General features: G+C 35.9%; 4 protein-coding genes across 8 annotated transcripts; 3 read left to right on the forward strand and 1 right to left on the reverse strand.

Moving 5' to 3' along the window:
• The first annotated feature begins 8110 nt into the window (after nucleotides 1-8110).
• On the forward strand, nucleotides 8111-10156 carry LOC126762042 (uncharacterized). Its single transcript, XM_050478521.1, has one exon. It carries the CDS (start codon nucleotides 8216-8218, stop codon nucleotides 9887-9889), a length of 1674 nt encoding a protein of 557 aa, XP_050334478.1. The 5' UTR covers nucleotides 8111-8215; the 3' UTR covers nucleotides 9890-10156.
• Nucleotides 10157-12058: 1902 nt separating this feature from the next.
• Nucleotides 12059-21579, forward strand: LOC126763523 (CLIP-associating protein). 5 transcript variants are annotated; one of them, XM_050481087.1, is made up of 2 exons: nucleotides 12059-12616; nucleotides 14872-21579. In XM_050481087.1, exon 2 carries the CDS (start codon nucleotides 14962-14964, stop codon nucleotides 19441-19443), a length of 4482 nt encoding a protein of 1493 aa, XP_050337044.1. In that variant the 5' UTR covers nucleotides 12059-12616; nucleotides 14872-14961; the 3' UTR covers nucleotides 19444-21579. The 5 variants fall into 5 exon arrangements, with proteins under 5 accessions (XP_050337044.1, XP_050337046.1, XP_050337047.1 ...); XM_050481089.1 differs by having other exon boundaries at nucleotides 12059-12394; XM_050481090.1 differs by lacking the exon at nucleotides 12059-12616 and adding an exon at nucleotides 12660-13082.
• Nucleotides 21580-22451: 872 nt separating this feature from the next.
• On the reverse strand, nucleotides 22452-24122 carry LOC126763524 (hsp90 co-chaperone Cdc37). The gene is made up of 4 exons (XM_050481093.1): nucleotides 23975-24122; nucleotides 23696-23899; nucleotides 22971-23630; nucleotides 22452-22911 (listed from the first exon to the last, which is right to left on the reverse strand). The coding sequence occupies exons 1-4, from the start codon at nucleotides 24005-24007 to the stop codon at nucleotides 22624-22626; spliced, it is 1185 nt and encodes a 394-aa protein (XP_050337050.1). The 5' UTR covers nucleotides 24008-24122; the 3' UTR covers nucleotides 22452-22623.
• A 930-nt stretch (nucleotides 24123-25052) lies between these two features.
• On the forward strand, nucleotides 25053-27768 carry LOC126762175 (gustatory and odorant receptor 63a). Its single transcript, XM_050478719.1, has 7 exons — nucleotides 25053-25358; nucleotides 25511-25660; nucleotides 25724-25906; nucleotides 25983-26126; nucleotides 26724-26837; nucleotides 26920-27360; nucleotides 27420-27768. The coding sequence occupies exons 1-7, from the start codon at nucleotides 25152-25154 to the stop codon at nucleotides 27636-27638; spliced, it is 1458 nt and encodes a 485-aa protein (XP_050334676.1). The 5' UTR covers nucleotides 25053-25151; the 3' UTR covers nucleotides 27639-27768.
• The last annotated feature ends 43 nt before the right edge of the window (nucleotides 27769-27811 follow it).

Consider the following 27811-nt stretch of genomic DNA (forward strand, 5'->3'; position numbering starts at 1 on the left):
GAAAAAAACCAAATCCGATCCCGTTAGACCAATTTCCAGAATTACCAGTCTCAAACACGGATGATCCAAAATTTTTGGTCATGTCATCGCTGGACGACAACAAGCCACTTAATTCGTTATCATGCTTCGCTACGTATAAAGGTATTCAAGCAATCAGTAAGGAAGTAAGTAAAGTTACTGAGCTACGTGATGGTAGCCTACTGCTCTTTGTAAATAACAACAAAACAGCTAGCAAATTTCTTTCTGCAAAAATTTTACCTGGCGGAGGTCATATCAATGTCAAGCTTCATAATACTTTGAATACGGTTAAAGGCACCATATACGCCCCATTCCTGAATAACTTATCAGAAGAAGATATTGTTGATGGTCTTAAGGAGCAGGGTGTTTCTGCTGTACATAAGTTTTCACGAATTGCTGACGGCTCCCGTAATCCTACGGGTGTAGTTTTATTAACTTTTGATAAATACAAACTTCCTGAAAGAATTGATGTTGCCTGGAGGAACCTCACTGTCCGTCCGTATTACCCTAATCCTATGCGTTGTAAGCAATGTCAATTAATTGGCCACACAGCAAAATACTGCCGTAATTCACCTTCTTGTGTCTCATGCAACCTCCCTTCCGATCATACCCCACCTACTGAATGTAAGAGAATAATGTGTGCAAATTGCTCGGGCGACCACCCGGCATCATCTAATACTTGCCCTAAATATCAACAATCCAAAGAAATATTAAAAATTAAAACTATTTATAAATGTAGTATGCGTGAAGCTGTTACCAAGTATAAAATTCAATTTTCTCATACAACTTCTAATGCAAACTCTTTTGTCTCTATAGCTAAAATTTCTAACAATACTAATCAAATCAATAATGAAACAACACCTAATAACAAATCCAACAATCCTACCAAAACTAATCTAACAACAACTACAGACATCAATTCATCTAAACAATCCCTTCCAACCCATCCTACCTCCTCTTCTGTCACTTCTCCTTCCCCTCTCTTTTCCCCTTTATCCATCTCTGACTCTCCTCTCAATATCCTTTCCTCCTGTCCTATCACACCCTCCCCCACCCTCTCCTGCTCGCAAGATCCTCTTGCATTACCCAATTTTCCTTCTTACAATGAAGACATTTAGTTTAAATAAAATATTCGTAGCTTAACTTTTTTCTTTTATAAGTTTACATATGATATGATTACACTTCTTCAATGGAACATTAACGGTTATGTTAATAATTATATTAACTTAGAGTTACTTATGGGATCGTACAATCCATCTATTATCCTGTTGAATGAAACTCACCTATCTTATAATGCCTCAGCTTTTACCCCTAGGGCTTATGTGGGATATTTTATTAATCTCCCACATAGCACCACCAACAAGCAGGGAGTTGCCATCCTAGTTAAAAGAAATCTACCTCACGTATTACTTCCCATACCCCTTTCAATTTTTTCTTCTGTAGCTATTGAGATCCTCGCCCCCTATAAAATTTCAATCATCTGTGCTTATTCCCCTCCTGATCAATCATTTTCTACTACTGAATTTTTAAATCTTATTCCTTCCGGTTCAAATCCTTTTATCTTGTGTGGTGACTTCAATGCTTGGAGTCCCCTTTGGGGCTCTGCTTCGGCTAACTCCAAGGGACGTAGCATTGAGGATGCCTTACTAAGATCCAACTGCATTGTTTTAAATGATGGTTCCCCCACCCATTTTTCCACTCACTCTACCTTCACTAATATTGATCTTTCCATATGTTCTGCCTCCCTCTCCTCAAAAATATCCTGGTGTTGTATTGATGATCTCCATGGCAGTGATCATTTTCCCATCCTTTCCAAAATATCTACTTCTCGCCCTCATTCATTTTTTAAGCCCAGGATTCGGTTTAAAACTGATTCGGCTGATTGGGATAGGTTTGAAGAAGCCTGTTTTTCGCATTCACGTTATTTCCCCTTTTCTTCCAATATAAATCAAGAGGCTTCTAGAATCCAAAAAATTATACGTTCTGCTTCTAACTATTCTTTTCCCCTTTCTTCTTCTAAACCAGTCAAGCTTGCTCCTCTTTGGTGGAATAATGAGCTTTCTGCACTAAGAAATCTGAAACAGATCGCATGGCATCAATTTAAACGTTTACGTTCTAGTGCAAACTTAATAGCTTACAAAAAATCCAATGCACTTTTTCGCCATAAAGCTAAGGCTGCTAAGGTTCATTGTTTCCAAGAATTTACGAATAATATCACTTCTTCTTCGGATTCTAGAAAAATCTGGACTGATATGAAAAGACTGGCTGGTTTATCACCTTCTTCTCCTATCACTTATTTAAATACTCCTCGGGGCACTCTACTATATCCCAAAGATATAGCCTTAGAGTTTGCCACCCACTTTTCCAATATTTCTTTGGACTCCAATTTCTCTTCTGATTTTTCCTCTAGTAAACTTTCTTCTCTTTGCTCTCCTTACCTTCCTCCTTCCACCTTATCTCAATCAGCTGAATATTTAGATGCCGATATATCTGAACTTGATTTTAATTTAGCCCTCTCGTCAGTCAAGGGCAAAACTCCTGGCATTGATAAAATCTCTTACCTTATCATCAAGCACCTTCCTCCATTCCTTATATCCCGTCTAGTCAAACTTTACAATAGTATTTTTCTCAGTGGCAACTACCCTGTCCTCTGGAAGACTAGCGCGATTATTCCTATTTTAAAACCTGGTAAACCTCCTGGTGTGGTCAGCAGTTATCGTCCCATTTCCCTTCTTCCTTGCCTTGGTAAATTGATTGAAAAGATTATTGCTACTAGACTCGCCTGGTATGCTCAATCTAATAATCTCATTTCGCACAACCAAGTTGCGTTCAAGAGGGGGCAGGGTACGTTGGATGCTCTCCTGCACCTTGATCACTTTATCTCTGATACTCTGTCCCACAAAAATCATGTTTCTATTCTTTCTTTAGATTTCCTAAAAGCATTTGACAGGATTGGGATTCATGTAGTGTTAAGACAGCTTAGTAGGTGGAGAGTGGGTTCTCGTATTTTTAACTTTGTCAAATCTTTCCTATCCAACCGTAAATTAAGTGTTATCATATCCAATGTTTCATCCTCTGTTCTACCATTAGATAATGGTACCCCACAAGGGTCACCGCTCTCGGTGATCCTATTTACTATTGCATTTGATGAAATCAGTACCATTCTATCAGATTTTGTTACTATCCGGCATCAGATTTATGCTGATGATTTAATTTTATTCTCAAAAACTTCAAATTTGACTTCAGTAACAATTACTTTCTCTGAAATTTTATTGCGTCTTTCTCGTTGGTCCTCTACTTCAGGCACATCAATATCTTTTCCTAAATCGAAACTTTTTCATATTTGTAAAAAACATCAATGTACTATCCCAACGCTCACATTTGATAATACAAACATTTTGTGTACAGATAGTATTAAGTTCCTTGGTATTGTATTAGACTCTAAGTATACATTTAAGAAACATTGTCAGTATATAAGAAAAAGACTTTTTGTTAATTTAAATATTATTAAATACCTCTCATGTAAGCGCTCACTCATCGGCTCGGCTTTACTGGTCAACGTCACTAAAGCCCTCATCTCATCTGTAATTAATTATGGCTTGGAAATTTATGGACATCATTCTAAGAATCATCTAAAGATGCTTGCTGCGCCCTATCATTCTTCAGTTCGTTGTTCTCTTCGAGTGTTTCCAACATCGCCAATTAAAAACATACTGACGGAAGCTGGCCTACCTTCTCTAAAAGATGCAGTGGAAGATAGCTTAAATAAGCTTTATTCAAAACTCATACTCAGCACGAACTTTACTATAAAAAAGGACTTTCAATCATCACTTTGCAGAAAGAGGTCTCCTAAAATACCGTCTTCTATTTTTAAAAGTGCTTTGTTTGCTAAAACCAATGAGTTGCCGCTTAAAATATTGCTGCCTTGCAGTAAATATATTCCACCGTGGAAAGTAAATGAATCTTCTTTCATTAGTGATCTTACTTTTCTTCGCAAATCCATCACTCCAAGCACTGTGTATAAATCTCGATTTTTGGAATTATCTGCGCACTTCAAATCTTTTGGTTGGCAGTTTATATATACTGATGGCTCCAAATCGTCGCATACATCTTTTGCTGTAGTTGATGATAACCAACAAAGAATATCGTATGGTTTATTATTTCCATTTTGTTCAATTTTTACCGCTGAAGCTACGGGTATTCTCAAAGCTGTCCAGTATGCCCAACAAAACCTTGGTAAATTCATCATCTGTACAGATAGTCTATCGTGTTTTCAAGCTTTAAAAAACCGCAGTAACTACAATGACGTCATTATTGGCATTAGATCGCTGTTGTTTTCGTTAGCACATAGACTAAAAATAATGTGGATACCCGGTCACTCTGGAATCATTGGAAATACTTTTGCGGACTCGGTGGCTAAGGAGGTGTGCATCACTCCAACAACTACATCTGCCTTGTTTGTTAAGAGTGATATAAAACGGCTTATTATTCAACAAAGATCCACTAAATTGGCGCTTGATTGGATGAATTACAGACACCACTACTCTAGAATAAATTCAAATCGTATCAAACCATCCTTTCCGTCATCGCTTTCATCTAATTATATCATTCCATATATCAGACTTCGCATTGGCCACTCCATTATCACACACGCTCACATACTAAATGGCACTCAGATCAACCAATGCCCATTTTGTGATTCAGATTTAAATCTATTGCATCTTCTGCAACATTGTCCAGCACTTCAAACTCATAGACTGTCAAACTTCAATAATACTGATCCAATAATTTTATTGATGGATCCCTCAAGCAACAACATTTCGAAAATCTACAACTTTTTGAAAGACAGCGACCTTCTTCGACGCATATAACATAACCAGTCGGCCGATAGCCGTTTGTATAATAATTGTATTATTATGTAAGCTTTTATAAAATAAAAAATAAATAAAATAAATTTTAAAAAAATTTATTGATAATTGAATATAAATGAAAATACATGTAAATTTCCTTAAATTTATTTAAATTTATTAAAAAACTTATTTAAATTTATTAAGAAACTTATTTAAATTTATTGAAAAACTGCAAAGAAAAATATAAAGAAAATTCATTTTACTTTGGCCCAGTTTTGTGCGCAATACAAATGCAACGCCAATAATGAACACAAGAAATTGACTAAACACCATGATATAAGATATACAAATTATAATATGACAACCCAATTCGAAGAGTACAAAAGGGAGATGGTTACGCTGCATATTCCCTTCCGCAACGAAGAGACAGAACTACTTTCCGAGTCAAAATTCCTTCATTTACGCACCTTTTTTTCGTTTTTTTGTTAAATACATTTTATTTGCAATCTATTTTAGTAAATAATAAGCAAATTTTATAACAAAACCATATTTTGACTTATATTTTTGGTCTCCCATGAGATCAAAAATAATATACAATATAACAATATGTTCTAAATACAAATGTTTATATAAAAATTTTAATTATACATTTAATATCGTAGTAACACATATAATTAAAGATTTACTTATTTCCTAAATGCTAGATCTAGAACATTTGGTCTTTTGAGTCTAATAGTTTCATTACTATCATCTAATAACATGACTGCCAAAGGATATAAATAATTTCATCTTTAACAAAAGGTATATTCAGATCTGAATGAATGGCTTTATTTGTTATGAACCAAGGCGCGTTTGTAATTAATCTTAGAGTTTTCCATTGGTATCTTTGTAGAAAAAAAAATTTCGCATTTTTTCTGAAAGCAAGCAAGAGTGGAACTATACAAGTTTAGTGATAATTTTCGCAATTACGATTATTGAGTTCTGTCCTCTTCAAATAAACATATTTGAATATACATATGTATTTTACTGTTATAGTAAATATCATACGAAAGTGGTTCTAAGCAAAGTTGGGAAAGATCGGAATGACAATCTATTTTAACAACAATAAATTGATAACGATAAATTTATTTAATATCAGGTTTTTATATCAGTAAGGTTCTTAAGTTTAATAAGATTACTTTGGAGAGAGTTCACCGAACTTAATACTGGCATAATATGTATGTATGTATATTCTGGCAAACAGAAATGCGCCAGACATTTAACCATTTACCTGTAAAATCTGATACTAATATCTGTAATATTGTTCGCGTGTAGACTATAATTAAAAACTTTAGATTGCAGACGAATTTTAATCACATCTAAGTACCTGGTTAATAGCTCCTTATAAATTATTGATGGTCACATTTTGCATAGGGTGAATTTATGATAACTGTTCTTGAAGTAACGTAACCTTCAACTCAAATTTTCACCATAAATAAAGCAATAGAAATGTAATCATTTATGAAATTATGTCTTATTAACTACTATCTTAAATTGATAGCTTATTTATAATATGCATTAAAAAGAATAATTTCTGGAATTTTTTTATATAGAAATAATACATAAAAATTATTAATTTAAAGAAATAATGATGTATTTTTCAAAGCTATTTTTGAACTTTTTTTAATTTACTACATAATGCCCCTTGGCCATTACCAATTTTATGTGTTTGAAAGTTCTTAATACGATAATACATACATATGTACATATGTAATTATAAGAGTGGCCAATAAGTTTTAACTGTACAGAGTTCGAATTGCATTGTATGTCAATATATTGAAGTCAAACCCTTGCTTTTTCAATGAATATATGTATAACTTACAATAGGTGAAATAGATTAATTATCACACATTTTCATTTAGTTATTTCTTAAAATGTGCTCAACTAAGTGCCAAAAATTCAGTTCTTTATAGATATACATATGTACATATGTTCAAAGTATTAGTATTTCACTGTATCAATATATGTACATTCTGCTCAGCAGGCCCTCTTGAAGAGAGGTACTCGTGAGTACCTGCACTGATAGCGTTGCCGCCACAACATAATTTTTCCTACCAAATCCAACAATAAGTACCTTATCAAACTCCTTTAATTAATGCATCAGAACATCTTACTTTAAATTAGATTTACCTGACCTTTAATTGATAAGAAGAACCTGTTCCGATCTCTTTTTCAGGTACATTTTTGCAAACGAAAATAAGAATATTATAATGTTTCCGAACCCATACACCTATTCTAATTAATAGTACAAAAAATCAACCCAATTTGTTTCAATTGAATTAAAGTGGCATCGCCACTTGCTTCATCAATGTGCTATTAACATACATAAATAAATGTCTTGTTCGTAATAGGCAATAGGCGGCGATAAAGAAGAAAAATCTAAAATCTACTTGATTTCTCTCAGCTTTCTAATATGCGATTTTGTGAGCGCCAAATCAAAAGGGAAATAGCGCTCGATGGTAAAGTGCTGAACACAATGACGGCGACAGACTGCAAACGACAGCTGTCAAATATTAAAATACACACGTTCTTACGGGCACAGTTATTTTGACAGTTGCACGACTACACGACCGCAGGACGACAGTTGTCGTTCTCGCTAACTTCAATATCCTCCTATATTTGTCAAGGACAGTAGGACGACAGTAAAGTTGACAGTAGAATGGAAGATAGAAAGAGGGGGTAGAGTGGTGATGCCACTAATATGTAAAATGTAAAATCATTCACAGCTCTAACAAACTTGACGCTATTTTACAAATAAAAGCATTAAATAGCTCTATTATAGCTCTATTATGTCATTTGTAATAACAATTGATAATTTAAAGCACAAATATTTACCTATTTACTTATTTTTTGCATAAAAAATTTCACTTTGAACAAAATATTAAAATTTCATTGAAGTGCAAGGTATTAGTATGGCCACAACGAAATTATGTATGTACATACAAAATGGACAACTGCGATGTTTTGTGTACATGGCGGCCATTGTTATGTCGCTGCCTTCTCCCAAATGCACAACACCATTTTCAGTTCATTTTCGTGCTGCTGCAGTCTGTCGCCGTCATTGTGTGCAGCACTTAAAGTGTTAGCAGCGTATGATGCAATATGTGAGAATTATCAATCACTAATACAACCCCGTATATGCAATGCAAAGCACAGCTGGCATAAGAGCGTCTTTATAAACATTATAAAAGGGGCATACAAACATCATATGTATTTCATTCGCATTTAAAGCTTACCGCACCAAACATATGTGGGCATTCAAAAAGTTTATATTGAAGAAACCATAAAGAAATTAAATTTCATTAAAAATGTGTGGCATATTCGCAATATTTTCAAAAAATGGCGAGCCCATAGCACCAAGAGTCTTCCATGGTAGTATGCATACTTTGCGAGAAATTGGTTATCGTCAAAGTGGTAAACAACGGCATCGAGGTCCAGATGACACGGGCGTAAAGGTGCTGCCGGATCATGGTGTAGTATTGATACATGAGCGTCTATCGGTTATTTGCGTAAAATCAGGGCATCAGCCTTTGGTTTCGGAAAACGGTGATGTGTTGTTAGTGGCAAACGGTGAAATTTACAACTACCTTGAACAGTCGGCGGAAATCGCAAAGAAGCGTGGACATTACAAACCCAAAAGTGATTGCAATGTCATTGTTGAGCTTTACGAAGAGTATGGCGAGCAACTCTTGAAATATATCACTGGTATGTTTGCCTTTGTGCTCTATGACAAACGCTCGAAGAATATTTTGATTGCTCGTGACCCTTTTGGGATAATACCGTTATATATTGGTGAAGATTCAGATGGCAATGTATGGGTTTCTTCAGAAATGAAGTGCCTTGTTGAATTTTGTCCCAATTTGGAGCTTTTTAAGCCCGGCGAGCTACGAGTAGGTCCGGCCAATAATTTACAGCGTAAGAAATATTTCAAAGAGGAGTGGATTGAACATATACCCACCCAAGAGGTGGATTTGACAATTCTGCGCTCGAAATTAGAATCAGCTGTACGTTCCCATCTGCAGTGTGATGTTCCCTTTGGTGCGCTGCTCTCAGGCGGTGTTGATTCTAGTCTAGTAGCTTCAATTGCGACAAAATTGCGCCGTGAATGTGTTCCTACATTCCGATTAAAAACGTTTTCAGTGGGCCTGCGGAATGCACCTGATTTCAAAGCGGCGAAACTAGTTTCTGACTATATAAACAGTGATCACACCGAAATAGTTTTTGAAATAGACGATGCTTTGGATGGCATACGTGATATTATCTACCACTTGGAAACATACGATGTAACAACGGTACGTTGTAGTCTGCCAATGTTGTTATTGGCTCGTTATATTAAAAGCACAGGTATTAAGATGATTTTGTCTGGCGAAGGTGCCGATGAAATATTTGGTGGTTACTTATACTTTTTCAAAGCGCCAAGTCCAGTAGAGTTCCACAAAGAATTAGTAAAGCGAGTCGAACTAATTAATGTATCCGATTGCCTGCGAGCCAATAAAGTCACAATGGCCAAAGGTCTGGAGTTGCGAGTGCCTTTCCTAGACACAGCCTTTGTTAACTATGTGATGTCAGTCAGACCGGAGGATAAGATACCTGGCAATCTTAACTGCTTAGATAATATGCAAAAATACCGTATTGAAAAGCACATCCTACGCGCTGCATTTGCCAATAATTACCTACCCAACGAAGTACTTTGGCGGCAAAAGGAACAATTTTCTGATGGTGTCGGCTACGACTGGATTGATAGCATACGTCGCGTGGCGACCTCACATATAACTGATGAACAGTTTGCTACAGCTACCTTACGTTTCCCTATTAACACACCAACTACTAAGGAAGCCTATTATTATCGTACAATTTTCGAAGAGTTGTTCCCAGGTACAGCAGCAGCAGAAACTGTGACGCGTTGGGTGCCACGTTTGGATTGGGGATGTCCCGAAGACCCATCTGGCCGTGCTCAAGCTGTTCATCAAGTTCATCAGTGAGTGTGAGTGAAGAGGCTTGAAGACTGTTATCTGTAGTCGTCTCGACGACTGCAAAACTTTTTAGTTGTTTTGAATAATTTCATTCATTATTATATTTACAACAAGAAAATACATAAATCTGTACTTCCAGATGTAGTATGTACATACATATGTATGTATATAAGGTTTATTTGAACTTATGCTTAAGTACCCACTAAGTAATTTTTTGCTATATATAAAAAGTAATACGACATAATAACAGGCAAATAAAATCAAAATTTAAAATGATTAAGTGTTTAAGTATAGGTCTTAAAAAATAAGAAGATAAGGAATATTTTCTGGCTTAGTAAGTGGAAATATGTTCATATGCACAGGACGTTCGAGTTTAATGGCTCTTGCTAAAAGTAAAAGTAGGAAAAAACAAAAGTGAAGCATGTTTTGGAATTTTCTCTAATGTCTACGTCTTTTTGAGAACAGCCTCGCTTCAACAATATTAATCCATTTTTCCGTGTGCAGTGCTGAATTATTACCGGGGATTCACGCCTATGCATATATGTATAATATTAAGGTAAGATAATAAATAATATTATAAATCGCAGTAGATTTTTCCAGTCATTAGAAAAGAAAGTTCTTGTGTGCATATGTGTACATGTGTGCATACACATATATATGTATGTATGTATATTCCTTTCCTTTCTCTAGAATAATAACTCAATTTAATTCAATTTAATCTTTTATGATTGTACATTAAGTGTTCATATATGTATTACCATTCTCATGAGAGTTTTTTCACTGCTTTTTTCTAAATTAATTAGAAATTAATTTAACTATTTGCAAAGAACTGAATATCGTGGTTACTTCTGGTGATCAGACTGTGCATGACTATGTTATTGATGCGACTTAAAGCGTGCCCCAAACGTTTTTAAATAATCCTGCAGAGTTGTTTGGCATTCAGTGGAGCCGGTTCGTCGGTTATAAGAATATTTATCAATATTAAAACTTAAGTTTAAGTTGTTGCAGTGGTAGCAAATATGCTACCAAGCTGACAGTCCTTGGCCGGATATAAGTTTTGTTTAGTTTTTAGCAGTTCCGGCTACGTAGGATCGTAGGTTATAAGAATATTTATCAATATTAAAATTTAAGTTTAAGTTGTTGTAGTGGTAGGAATTATGCCGGCAAGCTGACAGTCCTTGGCCGGATATAAGTTTTGTTTAGCTTTTAGCAGTTCCGGCTACGTAGGCTCGACTATTATTGGAATGGATTTAAACATACATATACACACAAATATAATGCCAAAGTTAAGACACTAAAATTGGATTCATAGTATTTTTCATCTTATTATCAATTGATATTAATAAAAATTCAGGAATTATTAAATTTTTTTATTGATGCTAGCTCTAATTTGCTTTTAAATACATGTATCCTTACCCATGAACACAGGGTGACCTCCATATCCTTAATTGACGCAAAGCAGTTAATTTCTAAAACCTTTTCCCAAATTTATCAAAAATTAAGTTCGTGCCAGATATGAATATACGTCTATGCTTGGAATAATATTAATTCTTTTTCATTTTTCAGTTATCAAATAAATTATTGAAGTCAATAGGGTTATTCTCTTGCTCTTGCAAAACCCTTGCACGGTGCAAGAATTGCATATATTTCGTCTTGGTGCACCGGCACAACAACAAATACACGCAGAAAATTATTTGCAATGGCTGTAAAATATGTCAGACAAAACCTATTTATATTTTCATGCAATGTCACGTAAAAATATAATTGCAACCCTGTTTTAGCTGTCATTTTACATAAAGACATATTACGTCGTTAAATTGTTGAGGAAGGTAAGTTTTAAATAGATTTTATTATTTCTATTTAAAATATAAAGATTTGTTACAGTTTTTTTTCTTAAAAATGTATGCAGAAGGTGCGCCAATTCACAATAGCCATGCTTAATAGTCATTCACAACAATTTACTAGATTTTGGAATGGGTGCACTCGTGCCCTTGTATATTTTGGTATAGTATTTTTGCAATCTGCAATCTTGCAAGAGCAAGCGAATACCCCTAATATATTTTCACCCTTTAAAAACAGCCAAAAAAGAAAAGTATATTTTACTTATCTTACTCATGACATTTATCAAATCTCTGGTTCGTCTTCAAGCATTTTGACGGACGAAACTGAAAATGACATAATTTTACGAAGAGCTAGCAAATATCCAACAATTATATGTGTGGCTGCGAAAACTGCGAAAACTGCGATTTTAAAATAAAAAATAAAACATAAACGAATCGAAAATATGTGAAAAAGTTATGGCAAGTTGTGAGGAATTAGATAAAAATTATTTATTCCCAATTGTAAAGTGAAGAAATAATAATTGTATCAAAAGAGTGTATCGTTGAAGATAAAGGTAGAAATTTGGAAAAGGTGAAGCCGCCGCAACTGCGTCACTTATTGGAAAACGGGAGTGAAGCAGAAACGAAAAACGCGAATAGAGTAATAGAATAAATAAACATATATTGTGTAAATGTAAGTGCGTGTTTTTTGTTTAGTGAGCATTTTAAAGTTACCGTAAAAAAGTCAAGAGAATTGTTGAAAAGGCTATAAACTGAATATTTATTAAGTATAGTAAAAAAAAACAGGAAGCAGCAGAATTTACAGCGCATAGCAGAAGTTTAAAAGAGTAGAAGGCGAAGGAAAGAAACGTAGCGCTTAAAAAAAGAGAAGAAGAGACATTGGAATTTGTTAAATGTGAGTACATACCGTAAAAGCAACAGCGGATGTCTTGAACATAGGGCACGTCAAATAATGATACATAAAATCATAAAAATAATAGAGAAATTTCTTTATCTAATTAAACAATATGTTTAAAATCGTCCTTTATTTGTCGGCTAAATTTCTATATATTTAGAAGTGAGAAGTTAGAGAGTAAACAAAAATAAATGTTAGGCATTCCTTTCCGAAACTAAAAAGGCGACGAATTGGCAAAGTATCAATCAAGGAGAGAGCAAACGCCCTGCAAGTTCCTGATTGCGCGAAAGTCACAAGCAGAGGCCCTGCTGGAAAATCAATTTCACCTACTTCTTGTTTGTGTTAAAGGATCAAAAAGTATCATTGGGTTGTTGCAAAAACAGCGGTAACAAATACACAAATCAACTAAAGGGGCACAGCTGTTAATTCGTTATCATTAATAATACTAGATATTTTTTATTGTTCGGTGAGTTTTATTTTTATTAGAATGTTGTGATATGAGATCATATGTATAGAAAGTGACGCAAAGTGTCAGCTTCCACATAATTTAATAATATGGAAAATATGATTTAGAAACCGAAAAAACATGTGGTAAGACTTCGATACCTCGTAGCAATGATGGGACTTGGCATAAATAAAGGAGTGAATATGAACATTACTCTATCTTTAGGCGCTAAAAAGCATACAATTGCTTTTCTCAGTGGCGGCTACAACACTTTTCGCTATTCATTTCTCGTTCAATTGAAGCCAATTTACAATTACTTTGACATTTCTTTGACCAATTGTCAATACAGCGCGTGCGGTGTCAACACTACCGTTGGTGGAATACATTACCGGCAACGATTGCCATTTTTTTTCAATTAAAGTACACAACATTCAAAAAAATTGGATTATAAATAGAACATTGCGTATGCAATAAATTCGACGTTGCGGTGTTGATCGCAGTCAACGTCGATGACGACGGCAAATGTTTCTTGAGGCCTTACCTCATTTATTTTTCTTATACTTTTTTTTAAAGACTTATGAAACTAAGTTCCATTAAATATGACATCAAATAAATGTATATACAATTTTCTATTAAACCAGCATATTATAAAATTATGGTACCAAAGATCTAAAAAATGTGTAATATAATTAATTTTTGTAATGTAGATTTGTATACGTATGTATATATGTATACGCAATAATTCGTTGCTTGGTAATGTAAGAATTTGTTGATTAGGAAGAAAATATATATAACATTTGAAGATACATATGTATATATGTAATGTTCATATGATTCTCAGTCTTTTGATTCTCGATAAAGAAGCTCACATAATTTTCCATAAAATTAAAGAAGAAGAAATATTGAAACACACGAAAGTACATGTTGTTGGAAAGTAACGCCATACCCACATTTTTTAAATAATTATAAACTCACCAAATAAGGGATTTGATAAACAATAAAGTATAGTGAAGTGCGCGAGCAGCAGAAGATGTAGAAAAGAAAAGATTTTAATTTTCATATATGTAGTTAATGGAAATAATCAAAGCTGGTTAGACCGTACACACCTTGTAACTATTTCTATAATAGTGACGTACATACATATATTAACTAAGGGAAACAACCGGTGCTCACAGCCGGTGGTTCTCTTTTTATTCTGTTTTCTTTACTTTTCGCTATAAGGCGATAAAAGATGATTCACTCGGCGAAATCATCCGCTCCCACACTCCTATCATAAGGTGCACAATTTGGTGGGTCGATGTCAGCTACGGTAATTATTATCTGTGCTGTGAAAAATAAAATAAAAACGTATAACAATTTATTTGGCTCCAAGTGCTTCAGGTTGTACATAGAAGCAGTTGCGCATATTCAGTGCAATAATCATAAATACTGTTTTTCAACTGCTTGAATTATAAATCGTTCTGATTGGAAATTGTGATTAACAGCATCTTTAGTTTTATTTTTAACATAAAATAAATAATAATGGCGCCCGGTCAGTGGTTTGAATACTCATTGAGTACATATTTAAAACATAAGGTTTTTAAAAATTTCGAGTGTAAAAATGTTAAGATAATAAAGAAAACCTTGCTGCTTCAACTAAAATTACAAGTTAACTGAATTAAAAAAATGACGGCATAGGAAATAAAGTTTTGTTTCTATTACAGAAAATACATTAACATAGTTTTTTGTTTTTTTGTTAAATATTACATATACATACATACATATTTGATCGCGTCACTCTAATATGAATTTTCACCTATATTATTTTCAGCACCGATACAGATTGAACAACGCGGCAATTTGCCGTGGCCGTGCACTACTGATTAGTCTATAGAATTTCAACACTCCAAAAATCGGCATTATGGCGTATCGCAAACCAAACGATTTGGATGGCTTCATTCAAATGATGCCCAAGGCGGATATGAGAGTTAAAGCTCTTCTGGCCGAAGACTTGGTCACATTCCTAAGTGATGAGACGAATTCAATTGTTTGCATGGACATGGGAATGCTTGTCGATGGCCTCATGCCTTGGCTTACCGGTAGTCATTTCAAAATTGCACAAAAATCGCTGGAAGCATTTTCCGAACTGATAAAAAGGCTTGGACCTGATTTTAATGCTTACAGTGCAACTGTGCTCCCACATGTTATAGACCGTCTTGGCGACAGCAAGGATACTGTGCGTGAGAAAGCCCAATTGTTATTACAAGTTGTTATGGAGTACAAAGTGTTGACCCCACAAGCGACAATCGACAAATTAGCGACATCTTGCTTTAAACATAAGAATTCTAAAGTTCGTGAGGAGTTTTTGCAAACTATTGTAAATACATTGAACGAATATGGCACCTCACAGTTGAGTGTTCGCACTTACATACAACCTATTAGTGCACTGCTTGGCGATCCTACAGCAACCGTACGCGATGCAGCTATACAAACACTTGTAGAAATATACAAGCATGTAGGTGACCGTTTGCGGGCAGATCTACGAAAGATGGATGATGTTCCTGCGTCAAAGTTAGCTTCGCTTGAGCAGAAATTCGATCAAATTAAAGCGGAGGGGCTTTTACTGAAGTCGGCATTGCAAACCACAGCGTCGGCGAACAATGGCCACGATGAATCGGATAACGTCAGTGTGCGAGATCGGCCAACAAAAATTGTTAAACGTACTGTGTCTGCGTCGATGCGAGCAAAACCAAATTCTTCAGATTCTAGTGCTGGTGGGGATGCTGGCGCCGTAACTATGGATATATTTGAGTCTACATTCGAAGTTGTGCCACAATTAACTATTTTTCACCCAAAAGACATGGATGATATTTATCGAAATATTATTGTTGTGATTAGCGATAAAAATGCTGATTGGGAGAAACGCATAGATTCGTTAAAGAAAGTTCGTTCATTACTAATGCTGAATATACAATCACAACCACAGTTTGTTGCGCAGCTGAAAGATCTTTCAATACCATTCCTTGACATACTCAAGGAGGAGCTACGCTCGCAAGTCATACGGGAGGCATGTATTACAATAGCCTACATGTCGAAAACACTACGTAACAAACTCGAACCATTCTGCTTGGCTATCCTAGAGGCGCTTATTAATTTGATTCAGAATTCGGCTAAAGTTATTGCATCTTCATCGATTATTGCACTCAAATATATTATAAAGTATTCCCATTCGCCGAAAATGATTAAACTCATTACTGAAACATTGCAACAATCCAAATCCAAGGACATTCGTGCCACTTTGTGCGAAATGCTTTGCCTGATGTTCGATGAGTGGCAAACAAAAACGATGGAGCGCTGTTCTCAACAACTACGTGATGTGCTCAAACGCTCAATAAGTGACGCAGATAATGAAGCACGACGTCATTCTCGTCGTGCTTATTGGAAATTTCGACGGCACTTTCCTGATCTTGCTGATCAAATCTACACCACACTAGATATTGCAGCACAACGTGCACTAGAACGGGAGCGTGATGGTGGCAATGGTACTATGGAAGTGGAACGTCGCTCTGCAGCGGCAACCACTCGATTTCAACGTTCGCCAGGTTCACTACAAAAGCCTGCGGCAGGAATGCGTAGCGTGTCGGCTGTGGATACTGCAGCTGCTCAACGTGCCAAAGCTCGCGCCCAATACTCGTTCTATCCGCGAAAAAAGTTAAGTACAGTTAACACTGCTGCTGCGTCAGCCAATTCTGGAACAACAACTTCAGCTGCCACCGGTTCTTTACCGCGTCCAAGGTATATGGGAGGTGGAGCAACGTCAACGTCGAACACTGGAGGACAGCTAGCTGCCGGCGTTTCTCCACGAACACGAGGTCGAGCTGGAGTTTCACAGTCACAACCTGGTTCTCGTTCCACTTCACCAAGTTCCAAGCTGCGAGAACAATACGGCTATAGGCCAATAACTGGAACCATACCGAAGAAAGCTTCGGGCATACCTCGTTCATTGACCAGTTCACGCGAAACGAGTCCCACCCGTGTCGCCATGAAACGGAGTATTTATGCCACAAATAGTTCGGCCAGCTCCGCAAGAAGAACACCTGATCGTAGCAATTCGCGTTCCCTAGCGGCAGCACGTATTTTACAACAAAGTCGTGAGGCGGAAACGGCGTTAGCCGATGCTCTTTCCCCAGAAGCAGAGAGAGTTATTGATTATGGCGAGTATTCGCGCGGGTATACAGCTGGCTTACGAATGGGTCGTAAATTGTTGTCGCGCGACGAGTCCGACGACTCCGAGGCATCGTCGGTGTGTTCGGAGCGGTCGTTTGATTCGTCAATGACGCGAGGCAACAATTCGAATTATTCGTTGTCAGGCTCACGAAATAGATTAGATTGGAGTTGCACGCGCGCACCGTTCGATGACATCGACACTATCATACAGTACTGCGCCTCGACGCATTGGTCGGATCGCAAGGATGGAGTTATCAGCTTAACTCAATACCTTGCCGATGGTAATCAGCTAACATCACAACAACTACAGGCTGTCTTGGACATGTTCCGTAAATTATTTATGGATCCACACACAAAGGTGTATTCTCTGTTTCTTGATGCAGTTACTGAATTGATTCTTGCGCATGCCAACGATTTGCAGGACTGGCTTTTCGTATTGCTGACGCGACTATTTAATAAACTTGGCACAGAACTGCTCAATTCAATGCACATCAAAATCGGTAAGACATTACAAGTTGTACACGAATATTTTCCAACCGACCAACAGCTTAAGGATGTCTTCCGTATACTCGCCGACACGGCACAAACACCCTGCACCAAAACAAAGATAGCCATATTGAAATTCCTCACAGACTTGGCAACCAGTTATTGCAAGTCCACCGACTTTCCATCTGACGATGGACCATTAGCAGTTGATAAGGCTGTGCTGAAAATTGTTCAACAAGCTGGTGATCCAAAAAGCAAAGATCTACGTGATCAAGCGCGTAAGTGTCTCATTGCACTCTACAATCGCAACACACCACAGATGACTAAGTTGCTGTCTAGCCTTCCAAAGGGCTATCAAGACACCGCCAAAGCCATTATACAGTCGCATTTGCGACGCAACAGCACTTCTGGCACAAATTCGCCATCTTCACCTCATTCAAGTGCCAGTCCCAAACCATTGCAAAGTCCATCGCTTGGACCCTTCTCTTCGCTACAGCCACAATACAATACCACCAGTCCACGCTCAAGGCAATCCTCCGTGGACCATGAACTCTATTCGGAGGCAGATGTGCAGCATAATATACACAAAACATCGGAAGAAATCCGAAATTGCTTTGGTGTTGGTGTCGGCATGGAGGCAACATCCAACAATACCAGGCAATACCATTCGCTCTCCAATGCCAATGGCTACAATGGCTATCTGCATGATCAGCAAGATTCGTGCGCTTCTTCCAATTCAAAGACACAGTCCGCCACTACAACCGAATCGAACACACCTGAAAGCACCACAATGCGATTAGATGCCAACTTGTTGGAGCAACATCAACGCATGACCACTAATATTGTGCTAACAACAGCAACACCCAATGCCAACACAGCAGTCGTAGGTGGCACTGCAAACCACGCTTCGCGTTGTAATTACACCGTCGCATCGAACGGTGAGCTTTTGCTCGAAAACGGCTTAACTGAAAGCGAAATTATACGAGTGGCATGTGCATTGAAAGCCGATATGTCGGTAGAGCAGATTCAACAGGCTCTCGCTAATTTGGAAATTTGCATTAAAGGAGGAAATTGCGAACTCCCCAACAAACATTTTCGTGCTATAATGAAAATGCTGCTGGGACTGCTGGACTCGCAAACCGCCGATGTAATGATCGCCGTTATAAGCGTGCTCGGAAAGATTGTGCGTAGCACCAAAATGAAGGAAACCTGGATCAATTTCCTCGAGCTGATATTGCTGCGAATAATAAACTGTTACCAGCATAGTAAGGAAACGGCTCGCGAAATCGATTTGATTATACCACGCATCGTATCATCATTGCCGCTGAACGCCACCATCAATATTGTAAATCCTGTTATTGCGACTAGTTGTTATCCGTTGAACTTGTGCGCTGTGAAATTACTCACTGAGTTGGCAGATCGTCACGGCGGCGAATTGACCGAATTACACTTAGACAGTATATTCCCTAATTTGGCACGTCTCACCGACGATAGCGAATCCATGGTGCGAAAGGCCGCCGTTTTTTGTATCGTAAAACTTTATATAGTGATGGGCGAAGAAAGGGTGAAGCCGAAATTGTCGGTGTTGAATCCAAGCAAAGTGCGTTTGCTAAACGTTTACATTGATAAACAGCGCAGCAACAGCGGGGGTGGCAGTTCAACGAAAAACTCATCAGCTTCATCGTCATGATTGCGTCGCACGTAGATGGCTACTGATGAAGTTGTGGATGAAGATCGACGGCAGTTGCAGCAATAACGATACCAGCACCAATAAAAGGCAATAGATAAGACGCTACGCCACTGGGTCCGTTTGTTAAAGATTAGCCGTTGAGTGTGGACGGTGTGTATGTATGTGCGTGCGTACGTGTTGTATGTGTATTTGTTAAAAAAAAATATGTAGGTAAAAGCATTAAATGCAGTAGTATAACACAGAAGCAGCTTACAGCGTTACCAAAGTGGAGCTCCAGAAATGTATATCAAAAATCTTTTGAAGATTTCCTTACATATATTATACAAGATTCGAATTATTACACATATGTAGGCAAATTGTAAATTAGCATAACCGCGGTAACATTACAGTAAACAAACAATCAGAGCAAAGTTAGCTTCCCAACAAATTCGCAGATACAAATCTTTGTTGGATATTGGCTAAAAAATAATAAATATGTACCACGCTTTGCATTTATTCTAAACTTAGTTCGACTCCACTTTGGTGTAAGCGTGACAGCTTATGAAAGAACCAACTGCTTGGTGAGTTTGCAATAGAAATCTAAACATGCATTTGCATACTTTTGCTTATAAAAAAATTAAAACAAAAAATGACATGTAAATTGGTAAAGAAAATACATTAATTACTAGAGAGCTGCATAATTGTAATTTGTTAGTTATAACCAATAATTAATACGAATGGAAAAAAGGAACTCATACTCATTTCCTGCACATTCTTTTCTTAACTATAATTTTTGTAAACATTGCAACACTTTCCAGTACATGAGATATTGTCTAGCACCCTTTGTTGCATTTAAATTTGAACGCATAAAACAAATACTTATATTTGAATTTTGTATTGTTCCCCTTAAATAATATCTGTTTATCTATTTAATTTTCTCACCTACTTACCCAGCCGTGTAACTCTGTTTTTTTTAATGTGTATTCTAAAGATTTTAGTTTAATGTATTTACGTTCTCAGTATAATTCTTTTGTATATTTTGCGTGTATTTTTTTTCTTAAGACTTTTTAATTACTTGTCTTTCATGTAATTATAAGCCTAATGATTTTCTCACAAACGATATTTCGAAATTTTACACAAACGAAAATATTGATGTTAAATACATAAAATATATAAAAAAAGAACGATAAAAATACTTTTAATTTTTAATTCGATAATCCTACAGCTAAGTTATGCGTACATATATACTATAATAATAAATTTTCCCAAAGTTCATGGGTGGAACACGGGGCCTCAAAATATACTATGATAAAATATGCACTAATTCATTAAAACTGGAAATTTCGCAATAGATGTATATATGTATATGTTTTTTTACTTGACGTTTTCTTGGCAGTAATACCTGTGTTTCAGATTTCCCTAGCTGCAGTTGGCAATGTAGACAAGCATGAAGTGGATTGCTATGTGGATTTGCATATAAAATTATTCACTTCAATCTGTTTCTCCTTTGCTGTATTCGATATAATATTTTTTGTAACTAATTAAATATAAAAGTACATTTTTAAAACTAATGACAGAGGCGTTTGTAAACACATAATTTCCGAAAAAATTATAATAATACCGTGTAACAGAAATGTAACCAAAAAACTTTATGAAAAATAGCAGAAAATTGAGCAGTAATAGATAATACAAGTTATTATTAATATACTTATAAAATTATAAATATAAAAACTACATATACACATACATATTTAAATTTCGTTACACACTTTATATTGATATTTGTGAAATTTAATCGAAAGATGGAAGAATTAAAGCTAAATAGTATGTTAATACATTTATTAAATAATAACAAAATTTACATACATATACATATGTATGTATGTATGAAAAATACAAAGCTGTAGTAGAAGTGGTAGAACCTATAACCAAATTAACTATACGCCAACGCTCCATGCGTTGAAGGAGAAAAGCGCGCATTTTAATGTAATTCAAAAATATTTATAACAATCTAATAGAGTTGCAGATGTATAAGACATGGAACGAAATTCAATAAATCACTATTAACATGCGTAATAAACAAATATTTAGACTAGCTTAGTTTTTCAAAATAATTGAAATTTGAATAAACAAATAAACAAAAATATCTAAACACTATTTTGTCAACTTTTTTTTTGTTTTTGTTTTCACATTCGTCATGGTCGATAACACAATTCGAAGATGTTGATTGATTAATAGTCGCTGTGACCAAACTCTTTTTTTTGGCAAATGAAATTATACTTTTTTAGCAAAGTAATCAATACCAATCAATACCTAGAAGCATAAGATGTTACGTATCCAACACGTTGTCGTGATTGATGTACAGAAATAAGCCGCGATAGATTGTTGTTGTTGAAGCGGCAGAAATTATTTCTGAAATCATTTCGAGTTGAGAGTTCTGAGCCGGATAAAAATCTGGGTTCGTTCTGTCTAAGTAAACCCGACTGTTGTGGGAATGGATAGCTGGTAACACAATTGACTTTAACTTTTAAAACCCAATGGAAGTCTGCCTTCTGACACACTTCATATTGTTTATATTCCACTTTTTGCTATGGTAGTATAAATATCTCGCTAGTTAAGGTCAACTTTTATTTATTGAGAGCGTTTTCAAAAGGAACTTAAATATATGTACGTACAAAGATGAAGAAATGAATGGTAGTTAATGTTTTTTTTACATATAAAATAATAAAAACAAATAATGTAAGTCTACTCACATTCTGAACATTTTATATGAATTTTTACAAATAATAACTAAATGTTATCTATTGTGTATCAATACTAAAATTGAAACAATGTCTTGATTGGAGAACAAAAATTCCATCAATCGTGCTCTTGGTAAGCTATACGTTTCTGTAATGAGTTCAATGTAGCAGCATCATTGCGGTTAAGTTGATAACACACACCTATATTTGCCTTTAATATTTTGATTTTTCGAATTTCTTTTTAAGTTAATTTGAACAGCACAAGACATTTAGGAAAACCGCTGTAAATGTAATAATGTGTATGTATGCATATATTTGACATGACCAACATTTTCTCTAACATCTGTTGTTTTGTTTATTTATCTTGTACATTTTTGTATGATGTAACTCTCATCTACTTCCAATCAAAAGTGCTTCAATTTGTTCAAAAAAATTGTTAGTTTACGGCTTCAACGAACAATCAATCCAAATCATTGGTACTAACGCCCGTATAGATAGGCTCGTCCTCCGTTTTATCCAGCTTATCATCGCCGGATTCACTTTTACTTTTAACATCCCCTGCTTCTTTGTTTACTGAATCGGAATCCTTCTCTTCAGTTTCGCCAATTTCAGCATCTCCCGCATTTGGCACCCAGAGGCCAGAATCCACGCAACGTTTCATATGGTATTTGGCTTCCTCAACAGGCATTTCGGTTATTGTTTTTTGTAGCAATTCAATATCACGCGATTCAAAACATTTTTGAAGGCTCTAAACAAAAATAAATCTCAATACAATTCTGCATTTTTAAAATTTGATTGTTTACTTACTTCAGGTAGTGTTTCAAATACTTCTGCAGGATCCAGTCCACCAGGTCCAAGTCGCGCTGCTTTCTCCTCCTCCTCTGCTTCGGCTAAAGCTTCCTTGATTTTTTCTTGCGCTCTTTTTGTTATGCGATCTTTGAAACCTTTAATTTCACTTTCGAACTGTTCCTTGTACTCTGGCACACAATTTTGAATTTTGGAGAAGAATGAACTAACACAGGCACGTGGATCAACATCTAATTGCTTCGCAAGCTCTAATATGTATTGCATACAAATGCACTGATGCGCCACATGCGCCATAAGTTCGTGCTTTTCTTCCATTTCTAAATTTATGGACCAAATGACTAGGTAATTTGCAGTCTCCTCACAAACAAGGTCGAGATGTTGCTGTAGGAAACGTTTGGAATCATCGTACTTCCGTAGCATACCATATTGCTTGCATAATTTTTCGTTTTCCTTTACAAATTTTTTCATTCTCGCCTCTTTCTCCTCTTCCGAGAGATTCTCATCAGGTTTCCTTACAGCCTGTTTATTTAAAACAGTTTTTTCGAACCCAGGTTTGCTGATTGTATCCACATTCCAAGGCGCCTTCTTCTCTTTATTGATCAGTTCATCCTCCTGCCGATCGATTTCTTTGCCCTCCTTTTCAATTTTTTCCAACTCTTTCTAAAAGGTGCCAGACAAGATCAGTGACATGCTTTTGGCAAAAATTAAAAAAATAAATGTTTTACCTTAAGTTCCGCTTCGTCACCTTCCTTCTTTTGTATGCGTTCTTTGACATCCATCAAACGAGCCTGATATGACTGCTTCTTCTTTTTGAACTCGTCCTTTTCGCGTTCCATTTCAGCCATGCGTTCGACACGGGCCTGATGACGCCAACGAAACAATGAAGGAGTGTCGATGTTGGGATGTGTGTCATCCTCATCATCGGAAATCTGTTCGAAATATTTGACAAATTCATACGAAATAGTAACCAGTTTTTGTAATGATTTTTTGTGCTCTCTACTCACTTCAATATTCTTCCATTTACTGTAGTCTACCATAGTTGAACTTGAGTTATTTTTCTATCTTCTATAACTAAATTATTCGCAAACAAATACTTTGTACGAAATTCTCAATTTTTCCTCTACCGCTGAATTTACTAGAATTTTCTTTTGACATTTATGCTAAAATTTTGAATGTAAGTCAAAAGAAAATAACGAATGACAGATAGTAATATGGGTATTTTAAAGAGGGACCAGAGGAATTTTTGATGGCACATCCCAACACAGGGTGGGACATGTTTAGATTGAGATAAAAGTATAAGTTAAAAATATCACTAAATTATTAATGATACATGTTTTTTAATAAACAATTATAATCTACTTTATGTTATTTTGGTATTTTGAAAGGACAAATAACTCATTTAAGAAAGATTTTTGTAATTTACCAAATAATTGAACTAAAATGCAGATCATTGTTGTTATTTTGCAAATTAAATAGAGGGTCCTACAAACTTAAAGATAGCTAAGCAAGCGAATAGATTTTATGAAAAACGTTTTTTTTTCCTGAGGAGTGAACTGAAAGCTTTGGTATATCGATGTAGCTTCTACAACTCCGGATTTGACTCCAGTCGGTATATGAACTGACACGAATGGTTTAAGTTGCCTTTCCGAATGAGTTTTGATTCTACGTGAAATAAATAAATAACATGGGCTAATTTTGTTTAGTTGTTTACCTAATTAAACCATTTAGGAAAGCTAGTAGGTACTAACATATGTATGTGCCTACATTCAGATGCACTAACCTTAATATACATATACATACATATATTTTTATTCAACGTTAGGATATGCGTTTGTATGCAATTCTGGGTTAAGGTCAAGCGGCTGCACGCCAAGAAATTTTCAATGTCCTTTCTGCAACGTCTTCGCGTCACCGTTCGTGTCTGGCTATGAAATTTATACTGTGTTGATGTTTAACGAGCCAAATGTAAATAAAAGTATAAAATACAAATACCAACACTAATAAAAGTTATACATTTTTAATGTCCACACTTGACCGCCTCTTTCAGGGAACAAGTTTTCCTAATGTCAGACAACAATGAACAAGGACATAGTACGATTTTGGTGATTAATCGGAAAGGTTTACGTTTTTTAGTACTACTGTCGCACTTAAGTTAAAAACTAGGAATTATTTTTCAAAATAATGTTTAACAGTTATAATCGTCGGAAAAAGCATGATACCGTCTTCTTAAATGTCAAGCCCACTTTTAACAGTCAGGGTAACGGTCTACGGAAGTACTCAACTGGTTTGCTGGATAAGGAGGACAATCCGTTTTACGATGTGAATAGTAGCAGTGCTAGTCGAGCATCGGTCGGAACTATAACCACATTGAATGAAAATTTCCGGGCCGTAAGTGGAACTAAATTATTTGAAGAATAGGAAATAAAGCTAAAAAAATTTCCTGAGATACTTGAGATATCTTATCCATTTTTCAAACAGTGGTATAACCTATCACCGAACCCAACATAGCCTAACTTCAATTTCAAATTTATTTTATCTAGAATATTTTTTACAATAATATTGCGCCAATTCAATGGTTTTTGCATATGCTCGGAGTTTTACCCATAACGCGTCGGGAGCCTGGTAAGGCCAAATTTCGCATAAATTCCATTGCATTCGGCTATTCGTTTGCTTTCTTTATACTTCTATCGGTAAGTTTTAATCATAAAATTTTAGAAAAATCTGGATATTCACAATTTTTTTCAATTGCTCAGGTTTTTGTTACTTATGTTGCTAAAAATCGTATAAGTATTGTGGCGTCACTGAGTGGACCTTTTGAGGAAGCCGTAATTGCCTATTTATTTCTCGTAAATATTTTACCGCTAATATTGATTCCAATATTATGGTGGGAGGCGCGTAAAATCGCTAAGTTGTGGAATGATTGGGACGACTTTGAGGTAAATTTGATTGAACTATAAATTTAGGCTTAAAGAAAACCCCAAAAACTCGTTTGCTTCTTGTTTGAATTTTTAGATTTTGTATTATCAAATATCAGGTCACAGCATGCCCTTGAATTTGCGTCGCAAAACAACTATGATTGCGGTGGTTTTGCCGATTTTATCCATTTTATCGGTCGTCATAACGCATATAACGATGGCGGATTTTCAAATAATTCAAGTAAGTTTCATTCATTCACACTTCGAAGAAGTGTTAAAACTTATATTATCATAATTAAATGTTTTTCCTCGAAAATATATTTTCCTATGAATTCTTTTATATACTCAGAAGAATCTAAAACTGAATAATATTTCCTAGTTTAGCATCAGATACTTGTCAAGGGAGTGGAAATCGCATCATTTATTATTAGGATTTTTATTTTTTTGAAGAATCTCTACCTCAGAAACCATCGAATGAGTCTTAGAAGACAGTACTTGAACATAAGGGAGAGAAGAAATAATACTAATACTAATGTATCTTGAACGTTTCATACGTTGATGAGGTTGTGATCGTTTTCATACCCTCTGACCCCACCGAAAAAAGCTCAGTTTCTCCTCGGGGACTGTTAATTTTTTCACATAACCTTAATCTCTGCTTAATTTTGATAAATTTATTCCTGTTCTACATAATACATAAGTAGTTCCGTATCACCCATGTTGGTCAAGTAGCTTTCTGATTATTAGTCTCACCCAACTTTTAAGGTTATCCCTAATAACAACAGAATTGATTTTAATAGCTAAATAAAAATAAAAATTTTTGTTGCATCAATAATTATAGGTAATTCCATACTGCATCTTAGACAACTTGTCTGCCATGCTAGGAGCTTGGTGGTTCATAATATGCGAAAGTCTCAGCATGACGGCCAATATACTGGGCGAACGCTTTCAAAGGGTAAGTCAGAAAAAAAAGGTTTTGCAAAAGACGGCTTTTATAAATTGAGTTTCCGAAAACCCGCCTCCTTTATGTGATATAGGCACTCCGTCACATAGGTCCCGCCGCCATGGTCGCCGATTATCGCGCCTTGTGGTTACGTTTGAGCAAACTGACACGCGATACCGGCAATGCGACCTGCTACACTTTCACTTTTATCAATTTGTATCTCTTTTTCATCATCACACTCTCCGTTTACGGACTCATGTCACAGCTCTCTGAAGGCTTTGGCATTAAGGATATCGGTTTGGCTATAACGGCTATTTGGAATGTTTTTTTGCTTTTCTACATTTGCGATAAAGCTCATTACGCCTCCTTCAATGTGCGCACGAATTTCCAGAAAAAGCTGCTGATGGTCGAACTGAATTGGATGAACTCGGACGCGCAAACGGAGATAAATATGTTCATACGCGCTACGGAAATGAATCCGTCGAATATCAATTGTGGTGGATTCTTCGATGTGAACAGAAATCTTTTCAAAGGCGTGAGTGGAAACGTTTCTTTAGAATGGTATAATATGAACTAATGGAATTTATCCTGCAGCTGCTCACCACCATGGTCACTTATCTAGTTGTCTTGCTGCAGTTCCAAATCAGCATCCCCACCGACACGGGTCGGCACATGAACGTTTCGGTGGCCGAGTTAGCCACCGACATGATGCTGGAAAGTGCTGAGGTCGAATTAACTACCACCAGTACAACATCGACAACAACAACCACAACGACTAAGATGCCACCGCCGGCACGTGGCAGGAAGGGATAAAGAATTTGAAACGATATTTTTGATATTCTAACAATATTATTAGAGATTTTGATATAAGGAATACATTTTATGGGAAATATTGAATAAAGTAGGATTTGGAAAATAAAGCAACAACATATTTAGTGGTCAATGAATAATTTAATTTTGGACAATATGGTAATTTAGAAGAAAGA

The sequence above is a fragment of the Bactrocera neohumeralis genome, chromosome 6, assembly GCF_024586455.1.
Source record: "Bactrocera neohumeralis isolate Rockhampton chromosome 6, APGP_CSIRO_Bneo_wtdbg2-racon-allhic-juicebox.fasta_v2, whole genome shotgun sequence".
NCBI lineage: Eukaryota > Metazoa > Arthropoda > Insecta > Diptera > Tephritidae > Bactrocera > Bactrocera neohumeralis.